Source organism: Dendrobates tinctorius, unplaced genomic scaffold, assembly GCF_039654945.1.
Source record: "Dendrobates tinctorius isolate UK_male_01 unplaced genomic scaffold, ASM3965494v1 ptg000250l, whole genome shotgun sequence".
Classification (NCBI taxonomy): Eukaryota; Metazoa; Chordata; class Amphibia; order Anura; family Dendrobatidae; genus Dendrobates; species Dendrobates tinctorius.
In genome coordinates, this window is record NW_027361917.1 from 41264520 (window position 1) to 41292500 (window position 27981).

General features: G+C 45.6%; 1 protein-coding gene across 3 annotated transcripts in view; it reads right to left on the reverse strand.

Annotated features, from left to right (window-relative positions):
- The window catches only part of TTC13 (tetratricopeptide repeat domain 13), a 193075-nt gene that overhangs the window by 111910 nt on the left and 53184 nt on the right, over positions 1-27981 (reverse strand). For all 3 annotated transcript variants that reach the window (XM_073557640.1, XM_073557641.1, XM_073557639.1), the window contains exon 2: positions 22038-22132. In XM_073557640.1, the coding sequence (XP_073413741.1) occupies positions 22038-22132 (95 nt within the window). The remainder of the gene's footprint in view (positions 1-22037; positions 22133-27981) is intronic.

The following is a 27981-nucleotide window of genomic DNA, read 5'->3' on the forward strand; positions in this document are numbered from 1 at the left end:
AAAAAAGGCAAACAGTTCTATTATGTATTAAGAGAAACAGAGTCTAGGTCATGTGAAATAATTATCCCCCTCTACTGCTCCTTGGACAGGACTCATCTGAAATACTGTGTCCGGTACTGGGCGCCACATTTTTAAAAAAGACATTGAAAAATTGGAACAAGTTCAGAGAAGAGCTATCAGGATGGTGAGCGGACTGCAAGGTAAATAAAGTGCATAGGAAATGTAATAAGATCATAGATACCCGTGATCAATGGCTACATGCGTCTCCAGCTCCCTCCAACGTACGTTTTTGAAACGTACGTTGGAGGGAGCTGGAGACGCATGTAGCCATTGATCACGGGTATCTATGATCTTATTACATTTCCTATGCACTTTATTTGAGTTTTTATACTCTTTACCTGCTCATTATATGCACTTTGTTGCGGATGGAATTTTTATGATCACTATATTTACTTATGGCTTATGTGTTTACTATGTAACTACCTTCATACATTACGACATTTTATGGTATTGCATTATGTCTTTTTTGTCTGGTTTTGCTTTTATTGTGTAATTAATAAAATATTTTTTAAGTCTTCATAATCTGGACTTTAATTTAATTTGGTTTATTCATTTGTTGAGTAGGTTTTCATTGTCCTTCATGAATATCCGTATATGCTATATAGGTTGTTGGCTTAATGTCTAGACACTTGTTTAAACCACCCCCTACACAAGAAACATTGTTTAGGGGTTAGTGTAGATCATGGGTACTCAAACTACGGCCGCGGGCCACATGCGGCCCGCGAAGGACTTTTATCCGGCCCCTGGCCAGGCCGACATTAAACTGCACTGATTACAGGGCCGACGGGCCCTGTAATTGCGGGCGGGACGAGGCGCCGAGGAAAGGCGTTGCGCAGCCCTCAGTATGCAGCAGAGACCACACTGGCGACGTGATTATCATCACGCCACCTGCGCGGCCTGATGACGTCATGCCGCCTGTGCTGGAAGAAGACGGAGATGAGCGGGCGCTTCTTCAGAGCAGCAGGGGACATAGGTGAGTACTGTTTTCTTTTTAACTCCGGGTCCTATTGGGGACCTGTGCTGCATAATGGGGACCTGTGCTGCCTTTTGGGGACCTGTGCTACGTATTGGGGGCATGTTCCTGCCTATTTGGGACCTGTGCTACCTACTGGGGACCTGTGCTACCTTTTGGGGACCTGTTACAGTACATATTGGGGACATGTTCCTGCCTATTTGGGACCTGTGCTACCTTTTAGGGACCTGTGCTACCTGTTGGGGACATTTACCTGCCTATTAGGGACCTGTGCTACCTATTGGGGACCTGTACCTGCCTACTGGAGACCTGTGCTGCCTATTGGGGACCTGTATCTGCCTATTGGGGACCTGAATCTGCCTATTGGGGACCTGTGCTACGTATTGGGGACATGTTCCTGCCTATTTGGGACCTGTGCTACCTACTGGGGACATTTACCTGCCTATTGGAGACCTGTGCTACCTTTTGGGGACCTGTGCTACCTGTTGGGGACATTTACCTGTCTATTAGGGACCTGTGCTACCTATTGGGGACCTGTACCTGCCTATTGGGGACCTGTACCTGCCCATTGGGGACCTGTACCTGCCCATTGGGGACCTGTACCTGCCCATTGGGGACCTGTACCTGCCCATTGGGGACCTGTACCTGCCCATTGGGGACCTGTATCTACCTATTGGCGACCTGTGCTGCCTATTGGAGAACTGTGCTGCCTTTTGGGGACCTGTGCTACATAAGGAGCACATTTTCCTGCCTATTGGGGACCTGTGCTGCCTATTGGGGACATTTACCTGCCTATTAGGGGCCTGTGCTGCCTATTGGGGACTGTGCTACATATTGAGCACATTTTCCTGCCTACTGGGGACCTGGGCTACCTATTGGGAACCTGTGCTGCTTATTGGGGACATTTACCTGCCTTTTAGGGACCAATGCTGCCTATTGGGGATTCTTGCACCACACTAGTCTGAGCCTGTGGTAAAAGTGGAGTTCCACCAATATGGGCACTGGTGAGGCCGCATTGCTGGGTGCTGATCAAGCCGCATTGCTGGGCGCTGATCAGGCCGCATTGCTGGGCGCTGATCAGGCCGCATTGATGGGCGCTGATCAGGCCGCATTGATGGGCGCTGATCAGGCCGCATTGATGGGCGCTGATCAGGCCGCATTGATGGGCGCTGATCAGGCCGCATTGATGGGCGCTGATCAGGCCGCATTGATGGGCGCTGATCAGGCCGCATTGATGGGCGCTGATCAGGCCGCATTGATGGGCGCTGATCAGGCCGCATTGATGGGCAATGATCAGGCCGCATTGATGGGCGCTGATCAGGCCGCATTGATGGGCAGTGCAGTCTGTATGTCTCTGTGTGGGGAATTTTATTGCTTGTATATTGTTTTTGTAGCGCTGTATATATGTTGGTATTTTACTAATAGCAATTTTGAATCCCTAGGAAACAATGATATCAAGAAAGAGAAAAAATTGACTCGAAGTGTAGGATATTCGAAGAACCCCCAAAAAATCGGTAAGTTTGATGATTTAACTACTTCTTCATTTTTAATATTGTATTTGTTCCTATTTTGTTTTATTATTTCTAAATAAGATATGTGCAGTGTGCATATGAATTTGGTCCTAATTTTTTTTAAACTATATTCCGGCCCTCCAGTGGTCCAAGGGACCGTGATCTGGCCCCCTGTTTAAAAAGTTTGAGGACCCCTGGTGTAGATAAAAGAAAGTGTTTGCACTGGCAGACTACTATCTACAGAAAGCCTGGAGGAGAGAGCAAAGCATACAGAAATCTTTAGAGAAGCAGCAACATCAAGAATGTGAGTATTCTTACCAAATGTCTGCCTGTCCTTTTTAAAATTTATTTTATGTACTAATGTATTTATTCTTTTATTGCAGCATGTCTTCTGGATCAGAGTACACACAGACCCGCGGTGAACTGGCCCAAGCAGAGCGTGAAGGGAGCATCTTCCTGCCCTACATTTTGGGTAAGTATTGGCTGCTGTATCTACACATGTGGCAAATTAATTTTTGTTCTTTTTCAGACATCATCGGACACAGTTTCAGAGGCCGAATTGCAGGAGCAGCCAAGCCAAATGCCGGCGGTGAGACAGCATGTAAGTATAGACTGACTTTGAATGTCTGTTTTTTTGTTTGTTTTTTTTCCCCCTGCCTTTTTTTCCATCTTCAACCTTTCTTCTTTTCTGTATCTTTTTCATTTACAAATCTTTCCAAGATTATTATGTTTTTCTTTTTTTTCTAGGTTCCACAACGTGATGAAGAAATCGTTCTGGACAACGAGGCCCTGATCAACCTGGTCCAGGAGCGTGTCCCGTTGTGGGACAGCCGTGACCAGCAACACGCAGACAAGGTGGTGACCCGGCGGCTCTGGAATGAGATGGCCGCAGCGCTGATGGATGGATGGGACAACGCCTCTCAAAGGGTCCAAAAGGAGTTTAGTAAGTATTTCAATGCTCTGTGATGGCGCAGTGACTATTGTCCGTGATGACACAGGTGTGTGCCATGCTAGATATATTCTAGCATGATACACAATTGGGTTATCATGGCCAAAAGTGAGTGCATTGACTATGGTATTGCTGTGTGGTGCCGCATTGACTCTTGGGCGTGATGACACAGGTGTGTGTCATGCTAGATATATTCTAGCATGATACACAATTGTGTATCATGCTAGATATATTCTAGCATGATACACAATTGTGTTATGGCCAACAGTGAGTGCACTGACTATTGTATTGCTGTGTGGTGCCACATTGACTCTTGGCCGTGATGACACAGGTGTGTGTCATGCTACAGTTGTGGCCAAAAGTATTGACACCCCTGCAATTCTGTCGGATAATACTCAGTTTCTTCCTGAAAATGATTGCAAACACAAATTCTTTGGTATTATTATCTTCATTTAATTTGTCTTAAATGAAATAACACAAAAAGAATTGTCATAAAGCCAAATTGGATATAATTCCACACCAAACATTAAAAAGAGGGTGGACAAAAGTATTGGCACTGTTCGAAAAATCATGTGATGCTTCTCTAATTTGTGTAAATAACAGCACCTGTAACTTACGTGTGGCACCTAACAGGTGTTCGCAATAACTAAATCACACTTGCAGCCAGTTGACATGGATTAAAGTTGACTCAACCTCTGTCCTGTGTCCTTATGTGTACCACATTGACCATGGAGAAAAGAAAGAAGACCAAAGAACTGTCTGAGGACTTGAGAAACCAAATTGTGAGGAAGCATGAGCAATCTCAAGGCTACAAGTCCATCTCCAAAGACCTGAATGTTCCTGTGTCTACCGTGCGCAGTGTCATCAAGAAGTTTAAAGCCCATGGCACTGTGGCTAACCTCCCTAGATGTGGACGGAAAAGAAAAATTGACAAGAGATTTCAACGCAAGATTGTGCGGATGTTGGATAAAGAACCTCGACTAACATCCAAACAAGTTCAAGCTGCCCTGCAGTCCGAGGGTACAACAGTGTCAACCCGTACTATCTGTCGGCGTCTGAATGAAAAGGGACTGTATGGTAGGAGACCCAGGAAGACCCCACTTCTTACCCCGAGACATAAAAAAGCCAGGCTGGAGTTTGCCAAAACTTACCTGAAAAAGCCTAGAACGTTTTGGAAGAATGTTCTCTGGTCAGATGAGACAAAAGTAGAGCTTTTTGGGCAAAGGCATCAACATAGAGTTTACAGGAGAAAAAAAAGAAGCATTCAAAGAACACGGTCCCTACAGTCAAACATGGCGGAGGTTCCCTGATGTTTTGGGGTTGCTTTGCTGCCTCTGGCACTGGACTGTTTGACCGTGTGCATGGCATTATGAAGTCAGAAGACTACCAACAAATTTTGCAGCATAATGTAGGGCCCAGTGTGAGAAAGCTGGGTCTCCCTCAGAGGTCATGGGTCTTCCAGCAGGACAATGACCCAAAACACTTCAAAAAGCACTAGAAAATGGTTTGAGAGAAAGCACTGGAGACTTCTAAGGTGGCCAGCAATGAGTCCAGACCTGAATCCCATAGAACACCTGTGGAGAGATCTAAAAATGGCAGTTTGGAGAAGGCACCCTTCAAATATCAGGGACCTGGAGCAGTTTGCCAAAGAAGAATGGTCTAAAATTCCAGCAGAGCATTGTAAGAAACTCATTGATGGTTACCGGAAGTGGTTGGTCGCAGTTATTTTTTGCTAAAGGTTGTGCAACCAAGTATTAGGCTGAGGATGCCAATACTTTTGTCTGGCCCATTTTTGGAGTTTTGTGTGAAATGATCAATGTTTTGCGTCATTCTCTTTTGTGTTTTTTCATTTAAGACAAATTAAATGAAGATAATAACACCAAAGAATTTGTGTTTGCAATCATTTTCAGGAAGAAACTGAGTATTATCTGACAGAATTGCAGGGGTGTCAATACTTTTGGCCACAACTGTAGTTATAAAGTATTCTAGAATGATACACAATTGTGTCATCATGGCCAACAGTGAGTGCACTGTATATTGTATTGTTTTGTGATGCCGCAGTGACTCTTGCCTGTGCTCACACAGGTATGTGTGATTCTAGAGATTTGGCCATCAGTGCATGGTTTAATTTTTTTTTCATTCTTTTTCTCCACAGTGAACAAAGTCAGAATTTGTTGGCGCTCGATGAAGGACTGCTTCAACAGGGATGTTCGTGATGAGGGCCAGGTTCGCAGTGGTTCAGCCGCAAGGACCAGAAGAAAACCACCATGGTTACTTACCTGTAGCCGGTTTTTCCGGAACCCATGACAGCACCACCTGAGAGAGGGATCCGCCCCGCCAGGACAGGAACCTACTGAGACATAAGGGGCGGCACCTCTCCCCCGCTTCAGTTGGGTTACAGAGCATTGAGAGGACTTCCCGGTTAGTTACATGTTTAATCCAACACCACAACACTCAAAACACCCTACTAATTGTGCACACCCATACAGTGAAAAAGGGGGGGAATGTACGGGTGCTGTCATGGGTTCCGGAAAAACCGGCTACCGGTAAGTAACCATGGTGGTTTTCCCTTCACCCATGACAGCACCACCTGAGAGATTTTTGGAGACTTCGAAACACCTTAGGGAGGGACCACCGCTTGCAGCACCCTTCTACCAAAGGTTAAGTCAGCAGAGGAGGATAGATTTAATCTATAGTGCTTAAAGAAGGTTGAAGGTGAGGCCCAGGTAGCGGCCTTACAAATCTGTTCGATTGATACCTCTGCCTTTTCAGCCCAGGAGGTCGCCACGGCTCTGGTGGAATGAGCCTTGATGCCGTCAGGAATCGGGATACCACTAGCTGAATAGGCTACACTAATGGCTTCCCTAATCCATCTAGCAATAGTCCCTTTTGAAACCCCATAGCCTTTCCTGGCACCCTGAAAAGCTACGAATAGGGACTGTGACCTCCTCCACTGGCTAGTGGCAGATATATATTCTACGAGAGCCCTTTTAACATCCAGACTATGGAATTTTTCCTCCCCCAGATTTTTTGGATTTTCGCAAAAGGATGGAAGGACAATTTCCTGACCCCGATGGAAATCTGATACTACCTTGGGCAGATAACTGGGGTCTGTTCTTAAAACTACCCTATCCTGAAAGACTTGCGTGTAAGGAGGATATACTGAGAGAGCCTGTAAGTCGCTTATCCTGCGGGCTGATGTGAGGGCTACTAACAGGATTGTTTTTAGGGTCAAGAACTTTAGGGGTAGCTGATGTAATGGCTCATACGGATCTTTTGTAAGGGCTTCTAACACCAGGTTTAAATCCCAGGGGGCTATTCTGGGTATTGGAATAGGCTTAGCTCTATGGCAGGATTTAATAAATCTGGCTATCCACCTATCTGATGCCAGTTTGCAATTGTAGAGCGCCCCTAGTGCCGACACCTGAACCTTAAGTGTGTTTACTGCTAACCCCATCTGCAACCCAGATTGTAAGAACTCTAGGATGGCCCTAATCGGGGGTTCTTTTCCTAACGGCTTACCCAAGAACTGTAGGAACTTATCCCATGTTCTGCCGTAGATGTTAGTAGTCACCGGTTTCCTGCTTTTTAGCAGAGTGGCCACCAGCCCAGGGGAGAACCCCCTATCCATTAAAAGCGACCTTTCAAATTCCACGCCGTCAGATGGAATCCTTTGACCTGAGCGTGCAATATTGGACCCTGAGCTAGTAGGTCCGGGATTTCTGGCAGAACCCATGGATCGGAGAGGGACATCTTCCGTAGCAGAGCAAACCAGGGCCTTTTTGGCCAGAATGGAGCTATTAGAATCACCCTGGCTTGATCGTTTCTGATTTTTCTTACCACAGTTGGGATCAGAGCTACTGGGGGGAACGCGTAAGCCAGTCTGAAGTTCCACTGGATGTGCAACGAGTCCACTGCCCATGGATTTTCCCTCGGGTTTAGAGAGCAGAACCTTTCTGTTTGCCTGTTGTGCTTGTTTGCAAAGAGGTCTATCACCGGTTCCCCCCAAAGCTGAATTATCTTTTGAAAAATGGACCGGTTTAGCGCCCATTCTCCTTGCCTCACGGTATTGCGACTCAGGAAATCTGCCTCTATGTTTTCTGCCCCTTTTATGTGTAGGGCTGTCACAGAGTGTAGGTGTTCCTCTGCACTGCTCAGAATGTCTGTTGCTGCTTCCATTAAGGAGTGTGATTTTGTCCCACCTTGGTGGTTGATGTATGCCACTGCTACCTTGTTGTCTGACATGATGCGTACGTCTCGACCCTGGAGTAGCGGAATGAAGTGGCTTAGGGCCTTGCCCACTGCCCACAGTTCTCTCAGGTTGGAGGATGCCTTCCTTTCTTGAGGTGTCCAGGAACCCTGACCTATGAGGCCCCTTAGGTGTGCCCCCCACCCCGAGGAGCTTGCATCTGTTAAAATTATATCTGTCGCCTGTCTGTCCCATGGTATTCCTAAGGTCAGATTTGTCCCGTTCAACCACAAGTTGAGAGTCTCTGGTTTTTGAGGAAAGCTCCAGCTTCCCTTCCAAACGCCCTCTTAGCGATCTTTGTGCTCTTAGTATCTCCCCCTGGAGTTGCCGGGTGTGAAACTGAGCCCACCTGACCGCCGGAATACAGGATGTTAGGGTACCTAGTAGGGACATTGCTTTTCTTAATGTCATACATGGTTGGTTTCGGCCCGCCAAGGCCAGATTTTGTACCTTCTCTATCTTGGACTCTGGGAGCAGACACTCTTGCCTTTCTGAGTCCAGTATAAATCCTAGGAAGGTCTGTTTCTTTAGGGGTTGTAATTTTGATTTTTTGAAATTGACTATCCACCCTAACTCTTGCAAGGTGTTGATCACCTGAGTCAACTGTGCTGTACAGTGGTCCTCTGAACTGCCCACTATAAGAAAATCGTCCAGGTATGGTATTATGACCGTATCGTGAATCGGGAGAAAGGCTGTCACTTCCGCTATGACCTTGGTGAAGACCCTCGGGGCTATGGATATGCCAAACGGAAGAGCCCTGAACTGAAAGTGCCTTAGTGTGCCCTGAATATAAAGCGCTACCCTCAGGTATTTCTGGTAATCTGGATGGATAGGGATGTGATAATACGCATCCTTTAAATCGACTACGGCCATGAAGCAATCTTGATGTAGCAGCTTCACTGCCGTAGTCACTGATTCCATCTTGAAGGTCGGGTTCCTTATCCAAAGATTGAGGCGTCTGAGATTTATGATTGTCCTGAACGACTGATCCGGTTTTTTTATTAGAAAAAGGGGTGAATAAAACCCCTTTCCTTCCTGTAAGCGTGGCACCTCGGACAGTACCCGCTTGTCTATCAGGCTCAGGATTTCTGTTTCTAAGGCCAGTTGTTCTTCGGTCATCTTCCTGATAGGTGTGATGACGACCACGGGTTTTGGCTGACGAATAAAGGGGATTTTCAGGCCTTCTTTTAGGATGCTCAGAATGCAGTTAATGGAGGAGATCTTTTCCCAGGCCTGGAAAAAGAGTGCCAATCTCCCTCCTACTGGAATACCGGCGTCATTGTGGTGACTGTTTTGAGGTGGAGGTGCCTCCACCAAACATAAACCCTGATTCTTTCTTTCTTTTATCCTCCCATCTTCTCCTGTCAGCGGGAGGACGCCCTCTATTGAATCTCCCCCTCCGAAAGGGCTGTCTCCTCTGATCCATAGGGAATCTGGGGAAGCCTTTTTTCTTATCGCCTGCTTTCTCCAGAATATCGTCCAAGTTCTTGCCGAACAGGAATCGACCATCGCAGGGGAGAGAGCACAATTTGGCCTTGGACTGAAGGTCACCCGGACAGCCCTTAAGCCATAACGCGCGTCTAGCAGCATTTGATAGTGACGCTGCTCTGGCTGTCAATCGCATAGAGTCCGCCGAGGTATCTGCCAAAAAAGCCGCTGCCCCGTGCAAGAGATACATGTCTGATAAGATCTTCTCTCTTGGGACCCTTGACGCCAGCTTCTCTTCTAACTGCTGCAGCCAGATCATGAGGGAGCGTGCCGTGCAGGTGCCCGCTATCGCCGGCTTTAGACCTCCTGCTGTCGCTTCCCATGCGTGCCTCAAATATGAGTCCGCTTTTTTGTCCAGCGGGTCTCTAAGAACCCCTGCATCTTCCAAGGGCAGGGCCGACCTTTTGGAAGATCTGGACACCGCTGCATCTATTTTTGGGACTTTGTCCCATACCTCCGTATCCTTGTATTCAAAGGGGTATCGTCTCTTAGAGGCGGATGGAAGGGCCCCCGATTTTTCAGGCTTTTTCCACTCCTTCTCAATAAGCGCCTGGATTTTCGCGTTTACTGGAAAGGTTCGTTTTTTCCTCTCCTGAAGCCCCCCAAACATGACGTCCTCTAGGGTTTTAGCCGCCCTTTCTTCCTGTAGGCCCATTGTGGTTCTAATGGCCTTTAGGAGGGCATCTGTATCTTCTACAGGGAAACATGGCTTACCCCCTGTGTCACTATCTGAGGAGTCTGAGGAGGATGATTTTTCCGCCTGAGATGATTCTGACGCGGAATCTGAGGGGGAACTAGGGAAATCCTTCCTGCTTTTTTTCCCTTTTTTCAATAAGGACTTAATTGAGCCTTCCATTTCTGACCTGAGGGCAGATATTAGATTGGCTGCGAAACTAGGCGCTTCCTCCGCCATAGTCCGCTGAATGCACGAAGCACAGAGATCTTTTTGCCAGTCTCTTGCTAGGGGAGATTTACATATAGCACAATCCCTATTCTTCTTCTTGCTTCCCGCTTTTCTGGGCCTTTCCTACAGGGTGAAGCATACAATAGAAAACCCCTATTAATATACTATTAACATTCACGAAGATCACTCACCACCCGTAATCAAGGGTACCGGACTTGGAGGCTGCATCGGAGCACCTGACCCGCGCTCTTTGGACCTTGAGGAGTGCCCCGACCTGCGGCTGGGGCGACTGCTGCTTGAATGGCTTCCATGCTTCCTGCCAGAGGGCTGTGAGGGAGGCAGGGACGCTGAACGTTCCTGCTCGGACTCCATTTTGCACCGCCGATCTACAGCTGTCTTCCTCCTTTTAAATTGCATGCCTCCGCCTGGTGAGCGTCTTCCTCCCCTCCCCCCTGCGACCGCCGGCTCAGCGCTTCAGAAGCCGGCGTCGCACCCAGCGCCATTACACCGTCGCCTTCTGCTGACGTCAGCCGGCGCACCCAGCATTCCAAGCGCCGCTGACGTCAGCGGCCGGAAGACGCCAGCGTCTCTCCCCTACCACGGGGATCGAGATGCGGCGTGCGCGAGGGGAGGGCGGCGCGGTGGGGGCTTCCCGGAGCCACCGGAATCCCATCCACGCCCGCACGAACCCGGAGCCCCAGGGACCCCGGGGACTGCGCTTCCAGGACCCGACGGCCGGCGCTACAGGTAAGCTACCTGTTCTTCCCACGCCGGGACGGGCCTGGGTCTTATCTTTTTCTTCGCCCATGACAGGCACCGCCACAGTGGGATTCCTTCCAGGACAGGAACCCAACTGAAGCGGGGGAGAGGTGCCGCCCCTTATGTCTCAGTAGGTTCCTGTCCTGGCGGGGCGGATCCCTCTCTCAGGTGGTGCTGTCATGGGTGAAGGGAAAACACTATTATCGGGAGTTGGCGTTCCTTAAACCGGGGTCCTTGCCACCAGAGCGTAAGTATTTTGGAGGATTGTATTGTTTTTTAATTTGTGCTTTTCTATTCCACAGCAGTTGGTGCTTGTAATTGCATGATACTAATGTTTTTCTTATATTTTCACAGCACCTGGAGCAGTACACTGTAACCTGTCTTTGGAGCGGTCCTTCATCGAACGACCTCGGACCTGTCCCAGCCATCCGACAGCCAGAAAGCATCTTGCAGGTCAGCAACACAGACATCTGGAGACCAGGAAGCTGGTCAATCAGGTGTTCCCTTGTCCCAGGTCTCTGCCACTGGTTTTGCGGGCACTTCCCGCCAGTGGCAGAGGGCCTTGGACAGGAATGTCATGCCCGAGTTCATTCACTTGAGCTCAGCCTTTCAGAATGGCTTCAATACGCTGGTAGACAGAGTGGAAAGTGGCTTTGTCCTCATGGAACGTGGTTTTAACCACATGGACCACTGCTTCCAGTCTGTCGACAGTCACCTTGACCGTCTGGAAGCCGACCTCAACAGACCAGCGCACCATTTTTTCAGTAAAATTGAACGGGCCATGGCGGAACACCTTAGTCCAGATCTCCAGCTGACTGTGATGCAGGCCTGCAACAATGCTTTCTTGCAGGCTATGCAGCAGAGTCAGTATGGGCAGCAGTCAGTGGTGTCATTTCCAACTGTGCCACCACTGACTCGCTTCACCTCACTACTGACTTCTGCTGCATACCACTGTCTGGCCACCTGAATTCCAAGCCAAGCCGAACATCACTACACCACCCCAAGTTTAAGTGCTGCTGTACACTCCACCACCACGGCAAGCGCTGCTCCTGTCTGGACAACCACCGCCACCACCACGCCTGCTTGGACCACCAACGCCACAACTCCTCCTGCTTGGTGCACCGCCAAAGACATTTCTCCAGCTTGGAGCTCCGCCACCGCTCCTGCTAGGAGCACCACCACCACCAGCGCTCCTCCTGCTAGGAGCACCACCACCGCCACTAATCCTCCTCCTAGGAGCACCACCACTGCCAGCACTCCACCTACTTGAAGCACCGCCGAAACAACAACTCCTACTTGGAGCACCGCCGAAACAACAACAACTCCTGTCCTGCTTGGAGCACCGCTGAAACAACAACTCCTGCTTGGAGCACCGCGGAAACAACAACTCCTGCTTGGAGCACCGCCGAAACAACAACTCCTGCTTGGAGCACCGCCGAAACAACAACAACTCCTGCATAGTGCACCGCCGAAACAACAACTGTTGTGAACACTCTCTCTGGCTTCCCTCTGGTGATTACGGAACATAGTGGAGGTGGTCAGATTGAGAGTTCTCTTTCTGGGCTCCCTCTGGTGGTTACTGGAGGTAGTGGAGCTGATCAGATTGACAGAGGCTTGCCACCTGATGATGAGGAAGAAGATTGGGGATCTGGGGTTTCTGATTGGGATTTAAGACAGCTGACTCCCTCTATCCCTGCTGGTGATTTTCTTCCAGTGCCTCCTGAGGTCTGATGTCTCCTGCTCTTTCCCTGCATGTTCAGCTAAGTGGTTCATTTGCTATTCTGTTTGCATTTGATCTTGTTTTGTTTACCTCTGCTTTGTGCGAATTAGCTAGCTCTGGCTGGGGCTGTGCTGAATCACTGCCCATATGTTACTGCATGTGCCAATTTGTTTTGTCCCCTTTTATATTGGTCTCTTTTTGCTTTGCTTTCAGAATATACCAGAGTGCTGATATAGTGGGGGGTGAAGTTGTGCGACTTCAGTGTTTTTGTGCATCAGACGTGTTTGACTTTTTGCAGGGTTTTTTGCGCGATTGCAGACAGTATCTTTCCTTTCCTGTCCTGTCTAGTCAGTGTGGGCCCCATCGTTTGCTCAGTCTATTTTTCTGCCTGCGTTTGTGTTTTCATCTTGTCTCACCGACAATATATGTTTGGGGGCTATCTATTCCTTTGGGGTCTGCTCCGGGGCAGTTTAGATTTCCCCTTTTTTGCTTTAGGCTTAGTTAGCTCTCCGGCTGTGCCGAGGCGTCTAGGATCATTGTAGGTACGCTCCTCGCCTACTGCTAGTTGTGTGGACAGGATCAGGGGTCTGCATCCGCTTAGTTACCAACCTCTCTGGTTTTCTGTGGCTTAGCCTGGGCCTGCTATCCTCCTCGGTGACCCATTCATAACTCGTCCTGCTTGGAGCACTGCCGAAACAATAACTCCTGCTTGGAGCACCGCTGAAACAACAACTCCTATTCGCAGCACCTCCACCACTTCTCCTAGGAGCAAAGCCAGCACTCCTACTGCTAGGAGCACCACCACTGCCACTCCTGCCTGGACCAGCACTGCCACCACCACCACCGAGCATCAGCAGCAGAGGGGTGACCTGCATTCCCTCTTTGCCGAAACAAGGCCAAGGACCACCAGCTCCAGGAGGTCACACAGTGGCAAGAGGTCCAGGCAGGAGACTCCAGGACAAAGGAAAAAAAGAAACAAAAAACTTTGTCTGTCCCTCCCCCCTCTCCTCCTACTGTGTCTCACCCTGCCTCCAGTTCCATCCCTGAGCTCCCTTCCCCCACTACTTTTGTCACCCCTTCCCCTAGAACCCCTTTCTCACCTTCCAGCCGTTCCTCATCTGTCCACACCCCCAAATTGCCAATATCTTCCCCCAAATGTCGTTCCCAATAAAACCTGTATTTTTTTTTTTAAATAAATGTTAATATCTGGTTTCCCCTAAAATAATGTTTGATTCATGTGTCTTTCGCCGCCTACACACACTGCGCCGTACACTTTGCGTTTTTGCCACCACATAGCTCCATTACTGACATGTTTCTTGTGTCAGTCCTGGAGATGTGTAGTCAAAAACAAATATGACTTGTATTTTCACCACCAGTCTCTTCAGTCTGCTAATATTGCACAGACTGAATAGAGGATAGTGTTGAGTGCAAGGCATATCTACTGTTACCTTGCCAGGTATCATAAAGAGTGAATTGAGGATGATGTGTTTTACCATCATCATTTCACTCTTTGTGACACAAGGCCAGGGGATTCTAGATATACCTTGTAATTAACCACATCCTCTATTCAGTGTGTGGTGAATAAACTTAAGAGATGATGGAGAAAATACACGTTATATGTACAATACCCTGGCCTTGTATCATAACTATTTATCACACCTGGGCAGGTGAATACACATATGAGTTAACCTGCAGCTGTCTCTTCAGTCTGCATTATCTATTGCACGCAGACTGGAGCGATGCTGGAGTACTCGTATGTATATTCACCTGCCCAGGTGCGATAACTTCACCATGACACCAGGCCTGGGAATTTTAGAAGTTGTATAAACTTTATCATCTCTCCAGTCTGCGTTCATACTGAAGCCACAGTGGAGATCCTACAAATAATATTTATACTCACATGGTCAGGTGTCATAAAGAGTGATGGATGCTATTGCATCCCAAAATCACTATTTGTAACATCAGTTCATGGGATAAAAATATTAGTTGTATTATCTCCACCGTCGCTGTACACTGAACACAAACTGTAGAGATGATAAAGGTCATACAACTTGTGTGTATGTAGTCACCTGGCCAGGAGTCCTAGTAAATTCAGGATGCACAAAACACAGCATCCTGAATTTTCTGGCACACCTGGGCATGTGATTATTGTATTGGAGTGTATAAAAACAGACTGCACTCAGTACAGGTATCAAAACAGGTTTTTTATTAACATACACAAAAGAAAACAATTTTACACCATTTGATCTTGCCATTCCACACGTCCTGCATCAGAGATAAAGTTGGCCGCAAATTGGTCCCTCATTTGGCCAATTTCAACTGATGATCCGAGAGAGTGGTGAGTGACTTCAGGCAATGGGTTGGCAGTTAGTTCATGTAGGTCAAAGTTAGGGCGCTCTTTAGCCATAACAAAATTGTGAAGACCCACACACACTTTCACCACCTCATCCACTGTTTCCAGTTTAAGATTAATGGCTGTGCCGAGAATGCACCATCTGGAGACAAGAATCCCAAAAGTTACTCTACAGTTCTTCTGGCCCTGGCCAGTCTGTAATTAAATATTTTTTTGGTGTGGTCCAAGTCCCGGCTGGAGTAGGGTTTCATCAGGTTTTGGCATATTTGAAATGTCTCATCCCCAACCATTACAAATGGCTGTGGCGGACCATCGGTGTGGTGAAGAGGCCGTGTAATGGGGGAATTGAAATGGTTGCCATATAACCTCCGGCCCATGTCCGAGTTCTTAAAAGCCTGGGAGTCATTCCCACGGCCAAATGCCCCACTGTCCACTGCAACAAAGACAGTCTGCATCCGCAATGCCATGAGTACTGTAGAAAAGTACTTTTTGTAATTATAGTACTCCGATCCACTTCTTTTGGGTTTTATTATCAGGATGTGTTTCCCATCCACCGCTCACAAACAGTTGGGAAAATTGCTGACTGTCCAGAATTTTTCAGCGATTTCCATCCACTTTTCGGCGGTGGGCAGGGGCATAAATTCTGGATAAATTCTGGACAAAGAACGTCCCACAAAGACCGGCAGGTGACCGCAACTATTCCCGACAAGGTGGATATTCCAATTCGGTATTGGAAGTGGAGTGAAGATAGGGTCTCTTGTTATGATGAGTCACCGAAGGAGGAAAAAACAAAATACCAGCTAAGTCCAGAAAAACCAGAGAGGTTGGCAGCTATCGGATTGCAGACCCCTGAACCTATCCACAACAACTAGCAGTAGCCGTGGGGGGTTCCTACGGAGCCCTAGACCCCTCGATCACAGCCTGAGAACTATATAGCCTAAAGACAGAAAGGGGAAAAACTAAACTGCCCCAGAGCAGACCCCAAAGCAATAGGCAGCCCCCAACATATAATGACGGTGAAGCAAGATGAAAACACTAACACAGATAGAAAGATAGGTTGAGCAAATGATGGGGCCCAAGCTAACTACATAGGACAGGATAGGAAAGCTGCTGTCTGCCATCCGCAAAAACCCTATAAAAATGAGCCAACCGACTGATAGGAAAAACAGGCCCTGAAGTCGCTAGGCTTCAAAAGACTATATCAGCACTCAGGTATATTCTGAAGACAGAGCAAAAGATCAACAGATCAGAGACAAAAAATGGAATTCAGCTCACCCCTGGCCGGGGATGGCAGAACTCCCAAAAAACAAGGCAAAACAAAACTGAAGAGTACAAAGCAGAGCAGAAAAACTTAGCTTTGAGATGCAGGAATCAGACTGGTCTCCAAGAATCCAGCAGGAAAATCACCAGCCAGGAAGAAGGGCGTCGGCAGCCTTATATCCAGTCCTCAATTCCAGCCACCCAGTCATCATCTAGCTGCCCAGGTGTCTGATAATCAGCCTCACTACCTTCCTTCACCAGAGGAGGGAGTTCATCAGACCTCAATAAGTGAAGGGAAAAATGAACTCACAACAGTCTCTCCAGTAGCCAGGAAGCTGCAAAACAGAGATAAAGAACCAAAATTAATATTTTTGTGTAGGGTTTTTTAAAACACTACATAAAAAAATATTAGTACATGGCATAACAATAATTCTCCATGCTTTTTTTTAATACATGGCAGAACAATAATTCTGTAGGCTTTGGAATAGTACATGGCAGAACAAAGAAAATTATGCAGGCATTGGTTTGTAAATATTACATACCGTAATGTGACAAGGAGCCGTTCCTCAGGAGGAATTGCACGACGAAGCTGTGTGTCCTGTCTCCAGATGGCTTCTTGAACACGAGCAAGCAAATCCCTGAAGCTTTCTTGGGACATCCAGGTATAGTCAGGAAATTTCGCCGGGTTTCCCTGGAGCTCGCTGTAGAGGGTGTGGTACACTCCACGGCTCTCCCGGAATTCAATAATCGGATGTATCCACAAACGCCGCCGCTGCCGTCTTCGTTGTCTCTCTCTCTTTGTTGCTGGCAAGCAAATGCAAAAGCCTGAGCCAGCACCATGTCCAGATCAAAGTTAAAGTGAAAACTCTTCCAACACAGATCCATGTTCACAAAGGAAAAAGCAACCAAATCTGAAGAATTCAGCTGTAAACAGGGTATATATAAAGAATTCCCATGACACACGCCCACTGGTGTCCCATTGGTGGAGTCTGTTTCAAGAATATTTCAAGGAATTTCCTCCTGTGAAATGTGACACCTAGATAACGCATGCGCATAAAAATGCAAACGCATGCAAAAACGCATGAAAACACATACAAACGCTGCATTTTTTTGTCATCATGCGCACGCTAATGCGTCAAAAATCGCTGCGTTTTTACGTGCGTTTTATGCGTGCACGAAACGCTGCGCAAAACGGCGTAAAAGTGAAAGTTGCCTTAGATATTAGAAAAAACTTTTTGACCGTGAGTGTTATCAATAAATGGAAGGCGATGGCAAGTTCTCCTTCAATAGAAGTCTTCAAGCAGAGGCTGGACAGACATTTGTCTGAGATGGTTTAGTGAATCATGCATTGAGCAGAGGGTTGGACACTGACCCTGGAGGTCCCTTCCAACTTTAATATTCTAGGATTCTATGTTTGTGTGAAAAAAGATGTAATTTTTCATTTTCAGAGGCTCAATGTTATAAAATTCTGTGAAGCACCTATGGGCTCAACACACCTCTATACAAGTTCCTTGAGGGGTATGGCTTAAAAAAATTGGGTCACTAGTGGGGCGTTTCCACTGTTTAGGCATATCAGGAGCTCTGCAAATGAAACATGGGGTCCCCATCTATTCCAGACAATTTTGCACTACAAAAGTCAAATGGTGATCCCTGATCCCTGTCGTGTGCCCAAACAGTAGTTTTTAATCACATATGGGGTATTGGCAAGCTCAGGAGAAATTGCACAACTGTATGGTCTATTTTCTCCTGTTACCCTTGTGAAAATGAAAAATTTGGGTCAAGAGGAACGTTTGTGGGAAAAAATAAAATGTTTATCTTTTTCTTCAACATAGTTTTAATTCCTGTGAAGCAACTGAACTGTTAATAAACTTCTTGAATATGGTTTTGAGCACTTTGAGGGGTGCAAGTTTTTAGAATGGTGCCACTTTTGGGCATTTTCTGTCATACAGGTCAGGACCCTTAAAGGCACTTCAAATGTGATGTGGTCCCTGAAAAAACGGTTTTGCAAATTTTGTGGAAAAATGAGATTTCTGATAAACTTTTAGCCCTTCTAATGTAAAAAAAAATATATTTTTTTCAAAACTGATGTAGTTGTAAAGTACCGTATACTCGTGCATAAGCCGACCCGTGTATAAGCCGACCCCTCTAATTTTGCCACAAAAAAATAGGAAAACTTATTGACTCGTGTATAAGCCGAGGGTGGTGCTGCCCAAGGGTTAATGGTGGCCCAACAAGATGCTCCAAGGATAAATACCCCCATATATTGCTGCACAAGGGTTAATGTTGTCTCAAGTACATGATCCATACATAAATACACCCATATGCTGCACAAGGGTTAATGGTGGCCCAAGTAGAAGCTCCATACATAAATACCCCCCATATGATGCACAGGGGTTAATGGTGGCCCAAGTAGAAGCTCCATACATAAATACCCCCCCATATGCTGCACAAGGGTTAATGGTGGCCCAAGTAGAAGCTCCATACATAAATACCCCCCACATGCTGCACAAGGGTTATTAGTGTCCCAAGTAGAAGCTCCATACATAAATACCCCCCCATATGCTGCACAAGGGTTATTTAGTGGCCCAAGTAGAAGCTCCATACATAAATACCCCCCACATGCTGCGCAAGGGTTATTAGTGGCCCAAGTAGAAGCTCCACACATAAAATACCCCCCACATGCTGCACAAGGGTTAATAGTGGCCCAAGTAGATGCTCCATATATAAACACCCCCCATATGCTGCACAAGGGTTAATGGTGGCCAAAGTAGATGCTCCATATATAAACACCACCCATGTGCTGCTGCTGCCGCTGCTGCTATAAAAAAAAAAAAAAAGACATACTAACCTCTCTGTCGCTGGTGGCCAGGCGCCGGTGTAGCCGCTGGCTCAGGCCCCCGGCAGTGGCTATATTTACCTTCCCGGTTCCATCGCTGTTTCCCGGATCCTGTGCAGTGACATTAGCAGAGGGCGCACACTGACTACGTCATCGTGCCCTCTGCTAAATGTCACAGCCAGAGGACCCGGAGACAGCGATTGAACAGGGAGCGGTAAGTATTGCTCAACTCCCTGTCCTCCCCGTCTTACTCACCGCTCTCCTGGCGCCCGGTCTCTTCAGTCCCTGCTTCCAGCATGATGTTGGCGTCCAAGCTGTTCCTGCATTCAGCGGTCACGTGGTACCGCTCATTAAATATGCGCATATTCATGAGTTTAAAGAGCGGTACCACGTGACCGCTGAATGCAGGAACAGCTGGGTCACTGAGATCATGGGCAAAGCAGGGGGGCTGCAGAGACCATGCCAGGAGGGGGGAGTATGGTCTCTGACACCCCCCACTCCCCCTCCGACCCCTGTATATGACTCGTGTATAAGCCGAGAGAGGGACTTTCAGCCCAAAAAAATGGGCTGAAAATCTCGGCTTATACACGAGTATATATGGTAGATATGTGGTAAATGTTATTTATTAAAGGGGTTGTCCACTACTTTAATTTATCCCCCCCAATGTATCCCCCCGGGGCCCCTAATGAATTTTGTAAATACGTTATGTTGCCTATACTGCCTGTGAGCGGCCCTATCCGTGGCCGTTCACATTGCAGCACGTGACCCAGCACTGACTTCACGACAAGTGAGGCGTGACTCAGCGCTGGGTCCCCGCGGTTGCTGCTCGGTTGTAGGCGGGGTTACCCTCCACGTCACACCCAGCATCCACTGCGCGCTCTCACAATGAATGGGTGCGCGGTGCATGTCGGGTGTGACATGGGGGGATAACCCCGCCCACAGCCTGGCAGCCAGCGCGGAAGGAGGAAGAGGGACCCCGGCTGCTGCCAGCACTTGACAGGACGTCAGCGGAAGCAAGAGCCGGCTGCAGCCGAGGGTCACGTGCTGCCTGTGAGAGGCCAGCGATAGCGCCGCTCACAGGCAGTATAGGCAACATGAGGTATTTACAAAATTCATTAGGGGCCCCGGGGGCAATACATTGGGGGGTTAATTTAAAGTAGTGGACAACCCCTTTAAACTATTTTATGTGGTTATAACTATGATATTTAAGGGCATAAAAATGTAAAGTTTCAAAATTGCGAAATTTTCAAATTCACAAATTTTTGATAGTTTCAGAAATAAATGCAAACCAAAATTTACCAATAACATGAAGTACAACAAAAAAATAAAAAAAAAAAAAAAACACTGGCACATCCAAGCTAGTGTGAATAGGTGCATACTAGGAGCAGCTACCTCCATATAATATACAAAAAAGTGGGTTGATGGGCTTGCATGAATTGGCCAAATTATGTGCCAAGCATCTAATTTTTCATAGTATTCAGAAGCAGTATTGCTATTCATATTAAATGCTTTAGCACGAAATAGAGTGCAAAGTTTTTTGTATATGAAGTACAACATGTTTTACGAAAAAAAAAAAAGAAATTCGGACTCACAGAATCACTGGGATATGTTAAAGCGTTCCAGAGTTATTACCTCATAAGGTGACAGTGGTCAGAATTGGAAAATGAGGCACGGTTAATAACTCACAAAGTGGCTCCTCGGTCCTTATAGGGTTAAAGGCATGTAACTTTTACACCTTTACTCCAATTAGGATGTGAATACCCTCAAATTAAAGCTGAGAGTCTGCACTTTCAGCCCATATTGATTATATAACTGTATATGGAATATGTTTTGGTAAACAGCTAAAATGTAGTGATGAGCGAGTATGCTCGGGTTTCCCTGAGAATGCTCGGGTGGTCTCCCGAGTATTTTGGCATGCTCGGAGATTTAGTCTGCGTCGCCCGCAGCTGCATGATTTGCAGCTGCTAGACAGCCTGAATACATATGGGGATTTCCTAACAAACAGGCAACTCCCACATGTATTCAGGCTGTCTAGCAGCCACAAATCATGCAGCTACGGCGACACAAACTAAATCTCCGAGCACATCCAAATACTCAGATCACCCGAGCATTCTCAGGAAATCTCAAGGAACGAGTATACTCGCTCATCACTACTAAAATGCCAAAACTTAGGTTCAGAAATATTTGGATAGTGTCACAACTGTTTATTGTAAACACTAAATGGCTGTATGCAGTGTAATACAGACCACAAGATGTTTTTTCATAGTTCAAGGTGTGGGGAGTGGTTAATAAGCTGAAAACCCTTTGCCTCCTTCACCCCATAATGCCCGTATAACCACAGGGCTTATGGACAGGGATAGTCTTTATGACAATTCAGTAAGATGATATCCCATTTTCAAGGACAACCACAAGAATTTAGAAGAGCCATGTAAATAAATTACCAAAATCTGTGACACGCAGACTATGTGCCCACGTTGCTTTTTTGAAGCAGAATATTCCTGAGCGGAAACGCACACCCTCTTCCCGGGAAACCCCATGCGTTTTATGAAGCACTTTTGTAAGCGTTTTAGCATGCGTTTTCCTAAGGCCTTTTTCACATTTCCGTTTTTTGACGGCAGTCAAAATCCGTCAGAATGTGAAAAAATGGATCCGTGTCCGTTGTTGCACAAATATCAGGTAGTGCTGGAAATTTAAAGAGAGAGAGAGAGATTCCGCAAAATTAATGAACATGCTGCGTTTTTTTCCGCTAAGCGTTTCCGCAGCGGAAAAAAAACGCACCATTAGCACAACATGTGCAGATTCAATTATGATTACATGGGATGCTTTTCTTAAGCGTTTCCGCGGCAGAAACGCGCGTCTAAAAGAGCTGCGGAAATGCTTAAAAAAAGCAACGTGGGCACACAGCCTCAAACTATCTGAAAAACTCTTCTACTTTCTCTGTCCATTAAACCCCCTTTATGAGAAGAGTACAATACCAGGATTTTCTCAGTGTTTCGTGAAATAATGGATTCACAAGCTGGGGATCCTCTTGGCTCACAGTCCATTTCACGAAAGGTAAAAAACGCTGAATCTGCAAATAAATTATATAAAGAGATAAAGACAGAACTGAGTAATGAAGAAAATGTACATGTATATACTCTATAAAGCATTACGCACTCTATTGTAAAAACATTAACCATATTTAACATGAAGAATAAATCAAGAAACAACATGTAGCCCGGAGGCTGGGATACAACAACAAAATACGACAAAAAAAAACACATACACCACAAACACCAAATGCCTGTAACAGCAAAAAAAAAAAAAATAGAATCATAAAATAGTAGAGTTGGAAGGGACCTCAAGGGTCATCTGGTCCAACCCCTTGTTAAATGCAGGCTTCACTAAACCATCTCAGACAGATCTAATACCTGTTATTTTCCTGTAGAATTCAGGGCCCGGTAAGGTCATAATACAACCATGTAGAGGTAGGATCAACTTTTACCAAGTTCTTAGACCTCTAAATATCTTATCACTTCACAAACTCTGGAAAAATCTATTAATACCGTAGACATTTTAGGCCTGTTTCACACATCCGTTTTTCCCCATCAGTCAAAATCCGCCGTTTTGCAAAAAAAAACGGATCCGCCATTTTTCTTGGCGGATCTGTTTTTTTCCCCATTGACTTGTATTAACGGTGGATCTTGACGGATGGTTATCCGTCTGATCTGGTTTTTTACGGATCCGCCAAGATTTTGCCGTCCGCTGAGCGGACAGGACGGACAATGAAACGTTTTTTTCCCCGGCCGGATCCGCATCTTCTATTGCGCATGCCCGGGAGAAATGCCTGTGTCGGAAATTTAACCCTAAACTCAGTTATGGCGTCTCTCTCTCTCCCGGGCAGCAGTTCCTTTAAAATTCTTCCTTCGCCGGATCCGTTCAAACAATGGTCCGGTTCCAACTGTTGTGGTCAGTACAGGAACGGATCCGTTGTCCGCCATTTTAGCGGATTTTAACTGACAAAAAAAAAACTGATGTGTGAAACAGGCCTTAGTTGTGATTTACTCTCACACTGGTGCAAAATTGTGCGCATAACTCAGGGCTGGATATAACCCCAGAGTCATGTAGCAAATACTTAAAAACTGGCTCACAACTTTTTATCCTTCAACATTGGTTCCTGGATTTGACCACCTGGCTCCTAAAGTTTACAAAACCAAAAAAAAAAAAAAAAAAAAAAAAAAAAAATGTATGGTCAAAGGTTTTTTCACCCAACTCAGAAAATTGTCACATATCCACAGTCAAAAGGTGTCTGTCAGCAGCCTACTACCTGTCCCCAAACACAAACGCTAGGGCGAGTTACATGGGTTTTCAACTTTTAGAGAACCCCCTAATGATTCCTGTAATGTAAAATAACAATGGGAGAGTGCAGTCATCCCCCCCCCCATTCCAGCGCTGGTTTCCCATAGATGCGCCAGTCTCAGTGTCTGCAGTCGGGTCATGTCAACAGCTCACATCACCGCTGTAGCCAATTACTTTAGTATTGATATTCATGGAGATGTGACATCACCGTTGCAGCCAAAACACAAAAGATCAATACAGTGATAGGGAGCCATCACAGGAGAAGAAAAGAGTAAGTAATATTGGTCTTTGTTATTTTACAATACAGAAATCATTTGCAGCACACTTTTGTAAAAGTGGAAAACTCCTGTTAGTGGGCATTTATATGGATTAGTGATAGATATCAGCCGTCATAAAATATCCTTATATGGGGTCAAATTGTGCAAACCTCCTATTAGGGGTTTTGAGGCAGTGACCGATGTCACATGTAAGGGTCGCTTGTGTGTTCCCGCCAGGATGCGCACAGAGGCGTATTGAGGCCATGGGAGTGCATTGCAGCCACAGGTGTAGCTGTGATTGCAATGCAGAATAAAAGTGAGAGAGTATAAATCTTAGACAAGCTATTTGTCCAGTGCAGATTTGGGAAAACCTGCTGGGCTTTTGTACTTTGCTGCAGACTACAGGATGGTAGTGGTGCAGTCCGTTATCTCTCCCCCCGGCCCGGGTTTTCCATGTGGCCCATGGCCACAGATTCTAGGTAAAAACCCTGCAGTAAAGGGTTTGAGTGTGTGAGAATCAGTATCAGTTTGGTTTTAGCAAGAGTGCAGAGCAGAAGGCTCTGCAGAGCTCTACCTGTGTGAGGCAACACAGGCAAGAGGAGCCAAACAGCCAAGGGAGCTGAAAGGCCTTTCACCCACAGCGTACACGGCATTGCAGTCACCCACAGAAACAGGTCTCGGAGGTAGATTGTCCTGTGCCCGGCTGTGATCCGGAGGTGGACTGTTTTGTGTCCACGGTAAACCGGAGGAGGACTGGCGTGTTTATTGACTGCAATCCAGAGGATATGGTTCCCAGTTGCGATTCAGAGGATATCGTGTGCTGTGTTTTGCTGCGAGCTGAACATTAAAGAGACTTGTTTTGAACTCTGCTGGGTCACTGCCTCATCACTGCACAGTGTGGACACCGCTGCACTACAGGGTACAGTAAGGTCCCATGGACTGCCATAATTTCATACAGCTTGGTGGTGGTATGATGCTCTAACACACAGTGTGCATGAACCTTACTCTGAAAGTACTGAGCTCTTCTAACGCTTTAGGGTCTATTCAATAGGGACATAGAAATTGGGAACATTTCCTACAATGCTAAATATATAAAAAAAAGTATATAGCGCTGTATTCACTGGATGCTTCTTTATGGAATAGTGCAGTAGTCATTATGTATGACAGCGCAGTAGAGGTTAAAAAGACAAACTGCTTAAGAATGAGATCAGCTATAGAATACTGAGGATTTAAAACTAAAGAGTCTTACTTAGAACCAGACACAAGCCCGGAAACAGAGGACATAAAATTAAATTATATATTTTATGATTTGTTTCACAAGGTCATGGATCACATGTAAAGTCAATGTTCTTTGGCTCGTATAATGAGATTTGCAGATCAGTCTGAAGAATGATTTCCTTCTGCCTATTAGCTAGTTAGGCCTGTTTCACACTTCCGTTTTTGACAATCAGTCAAAATCCGCCAGTTTTTTAAAAAAACGGATCCGCCATTTTTTTTGCGGATCCGTTTTTTTCCCCATTGTGTTGCATTATCGGCGGATCTTGACGGATGGCCATCCGTTGGGATCCGTTTTTTTGCAGATCCGCAAAAATTTTTTCGTCCGTCAACATGCCTGGACGGACCTTGCAACGTTTTTATTGCTGCAGGATCCGCATTTTACAGTGCGTATGTCCGGAGGAAGGAATTCAGCCGGAATGGAAAATATTCATTCTCTCTCTCGACTGCGGTTCCTTTAAAATTCTGCATTCAACGGATCCATCAAAAAAACGGTCCGGTGCCATCCGTTTGCATCAGTTACAAACGGATCCGCTTTCCGCCTATAGGCGCATTTTAACTGACAAGAAAAAACGGATGTGTGAAAGAGGCCTTATTAGCCACAACTGTGGGCTTGTCCCTCACAATATCCTTGTCACTACTCCAGTGCTGAATAATGTTTAGCTCTTTTTGTATATAATACTCATTGTGTGTATGTAGCCTAAGAGTAGACCCTTGTCCAAAACTGAACAGACATTTATTTGTAGGACCGGAATATAATGCTACGTCTTCTCTGCTTCGGCCACCTGGCCCAAAAGGAAGGCTCACCTTTATGACATTCATAAACCAGCCACATGCACGCGGTGAGTTTTTTCACCTCAGTATTTGTAAGCCAAACCCAGGAGTGGGTGATAAATCCATAAGTGGTGACGGGTTTCTTATACTTTTCATCTGTTCCTCTTCTGGTTTTGGCCTACAAATACTGAGGTAAAAAACTCACCAAATACTCTAAGTGTGCACTTGACCTAACAGGGCAAAAACCGTAAGAGTTCCCAGGCAATAATATCACATTTTCAATCATTTAGCATAACAAGCCAACACTTCAAGGAAATCACAAGCCAACCACAAAGGACGGGAAGCTCGCTATTGCAAGACTTGGGTCACTTTTTCCACACTTCAGCGTCTTTGTCTCGTTGTACAAACTCAGAAATGGTACATCGATGTGTAGAAATGCATTTGGTAACTAGCGTCCCATTTACACTACCCATAGGGCCCCTTTACATATAGGCGTCATTACAGTTACGTGAGGCTTCTGTCCTGGTACAGCAGAAACCATAAGCTTCCTGCAAAGACAGATTGCATGAGAGCCCCCATTATGAGGAGTTACTTCATTTCTAGCTAAACAGAGTCCAGAGAAATGGACTGTGACCATAACAAACCCCTCATCCTAGCCAGTAATATTTGTAATAAACCTAAGAGAGCGCATACATCACCGGCAGGCCTAGTTATGACTGTGCCGCCATAGATTACAGGAGAAATATACAGTGTACAGTGCTGCTCTCGGCCCTACAGCAGGTTATTGCTATTTAAGGACATTTGGTGGCAGGGAAGGGGCAAAGCACTTTTAAAATCACAAGATAGATGATGAAAATGGGGAATGTAATCCTCAAATTGTCACTTAGTTATTAAACATGAGGACAGAGATAGTATACAGAATAAGTCCAGATAATTGGCAAAATTGGACTCAAATTAGCTATGTCTATACATTAATGGTGTAGGTTATATTACATGAAATGGAAAAAAAAAAACATTACCCATTCAGGAGGAAGCAGATTTTGATTATACGGATGAGAGAATGATATTTTTCCTTTTCATTTCCTTTTCATCCATATTTTTTTCTTAATTTTACAGGCAATATTTTGGAATGCACATAAATAAGTGTTTCAATAGAAACCTCTCAATAACGATAGCAAAATAGCCTTTGTTATCCATACTTTCTTTTTTTTACTTTGGGCTTTAATATTTTAATTCCGTTCGTTAATAATAACCATAGTTATAAACAGTCCTGAAAGTGGCAGGACTTTAAAAAAAAAAAAAAAAAAAAATTCTGAAACAAAAAATTGGACATGACCTGGTCAGAAAAAAGGGCCGGGTTTACATGAACGCTACTCAAAAGTATTGGTTCTTTAGCAACACTAGGGGCAGACAAACACCCATATTTTACTAACAGATGTGAAGTGGTAAGTGTGTACTCGTTTAACCCCTTCACCCCCAAGGGTGGTTTGCACGTTCATGACCAGGCCAATTTTTACAATTCTGACCACTGTACCTTTATGAGGTCATAACTCTGCAACGCTTCTATGGATCCCGGTGATTCTGACACTGTTTTCTCGTGACATATTGTACTTCATGTTAGTGGTAAAATTTCATTCAAATAACTTGTGTTTATTTGTGAAAAAAATGGAAATTTGGCAAAAATTTTGAAAATTTCGCAATTTTCCAACTTTGAATTTTTATGCCCTTAAATCACAGAGATACGGCACACAAAAAACTTGATAACTAACATTTCCCACATGTTTACTTTACATCAGCACAATTTTGGAACCAACATTTTTTTTTGTTAGGAAGTTATAAGGGTTAAAATTTGACCAGCGATTTCTCATTTTTACAACACCATTTTATTTTTAGGACCACATCACATTTGAAGCCACTTTGAGGGGTCTATATGATAGAAAATACCCAAAAGTGACACCATTCTAAAAACTGAACCCCTTAAGGTGCTCAAAACCACATTCAAGAAGTTTATTAACCCTTTAGGTGCGTCACAGGAATTTTTTTGAATATTTAAAAAAAAATGAACATCTAACTTTTTTTCACAAAAAAAATACTTCAGGTTCAATTTTTTTTATTTTACCAAGGATAACAGGAGAAATTGGACTGCAAAAGTTATTGTGAAATTTGTCCTGAGTACGCTGATACCTGATTTGTGGGGGGGGAACTACTGTTTCGGCGCATGGTAGAGCTCAGAATGGAAGGAGCGCCGTTTGACTTTTTCAATGCAAAATTGGCT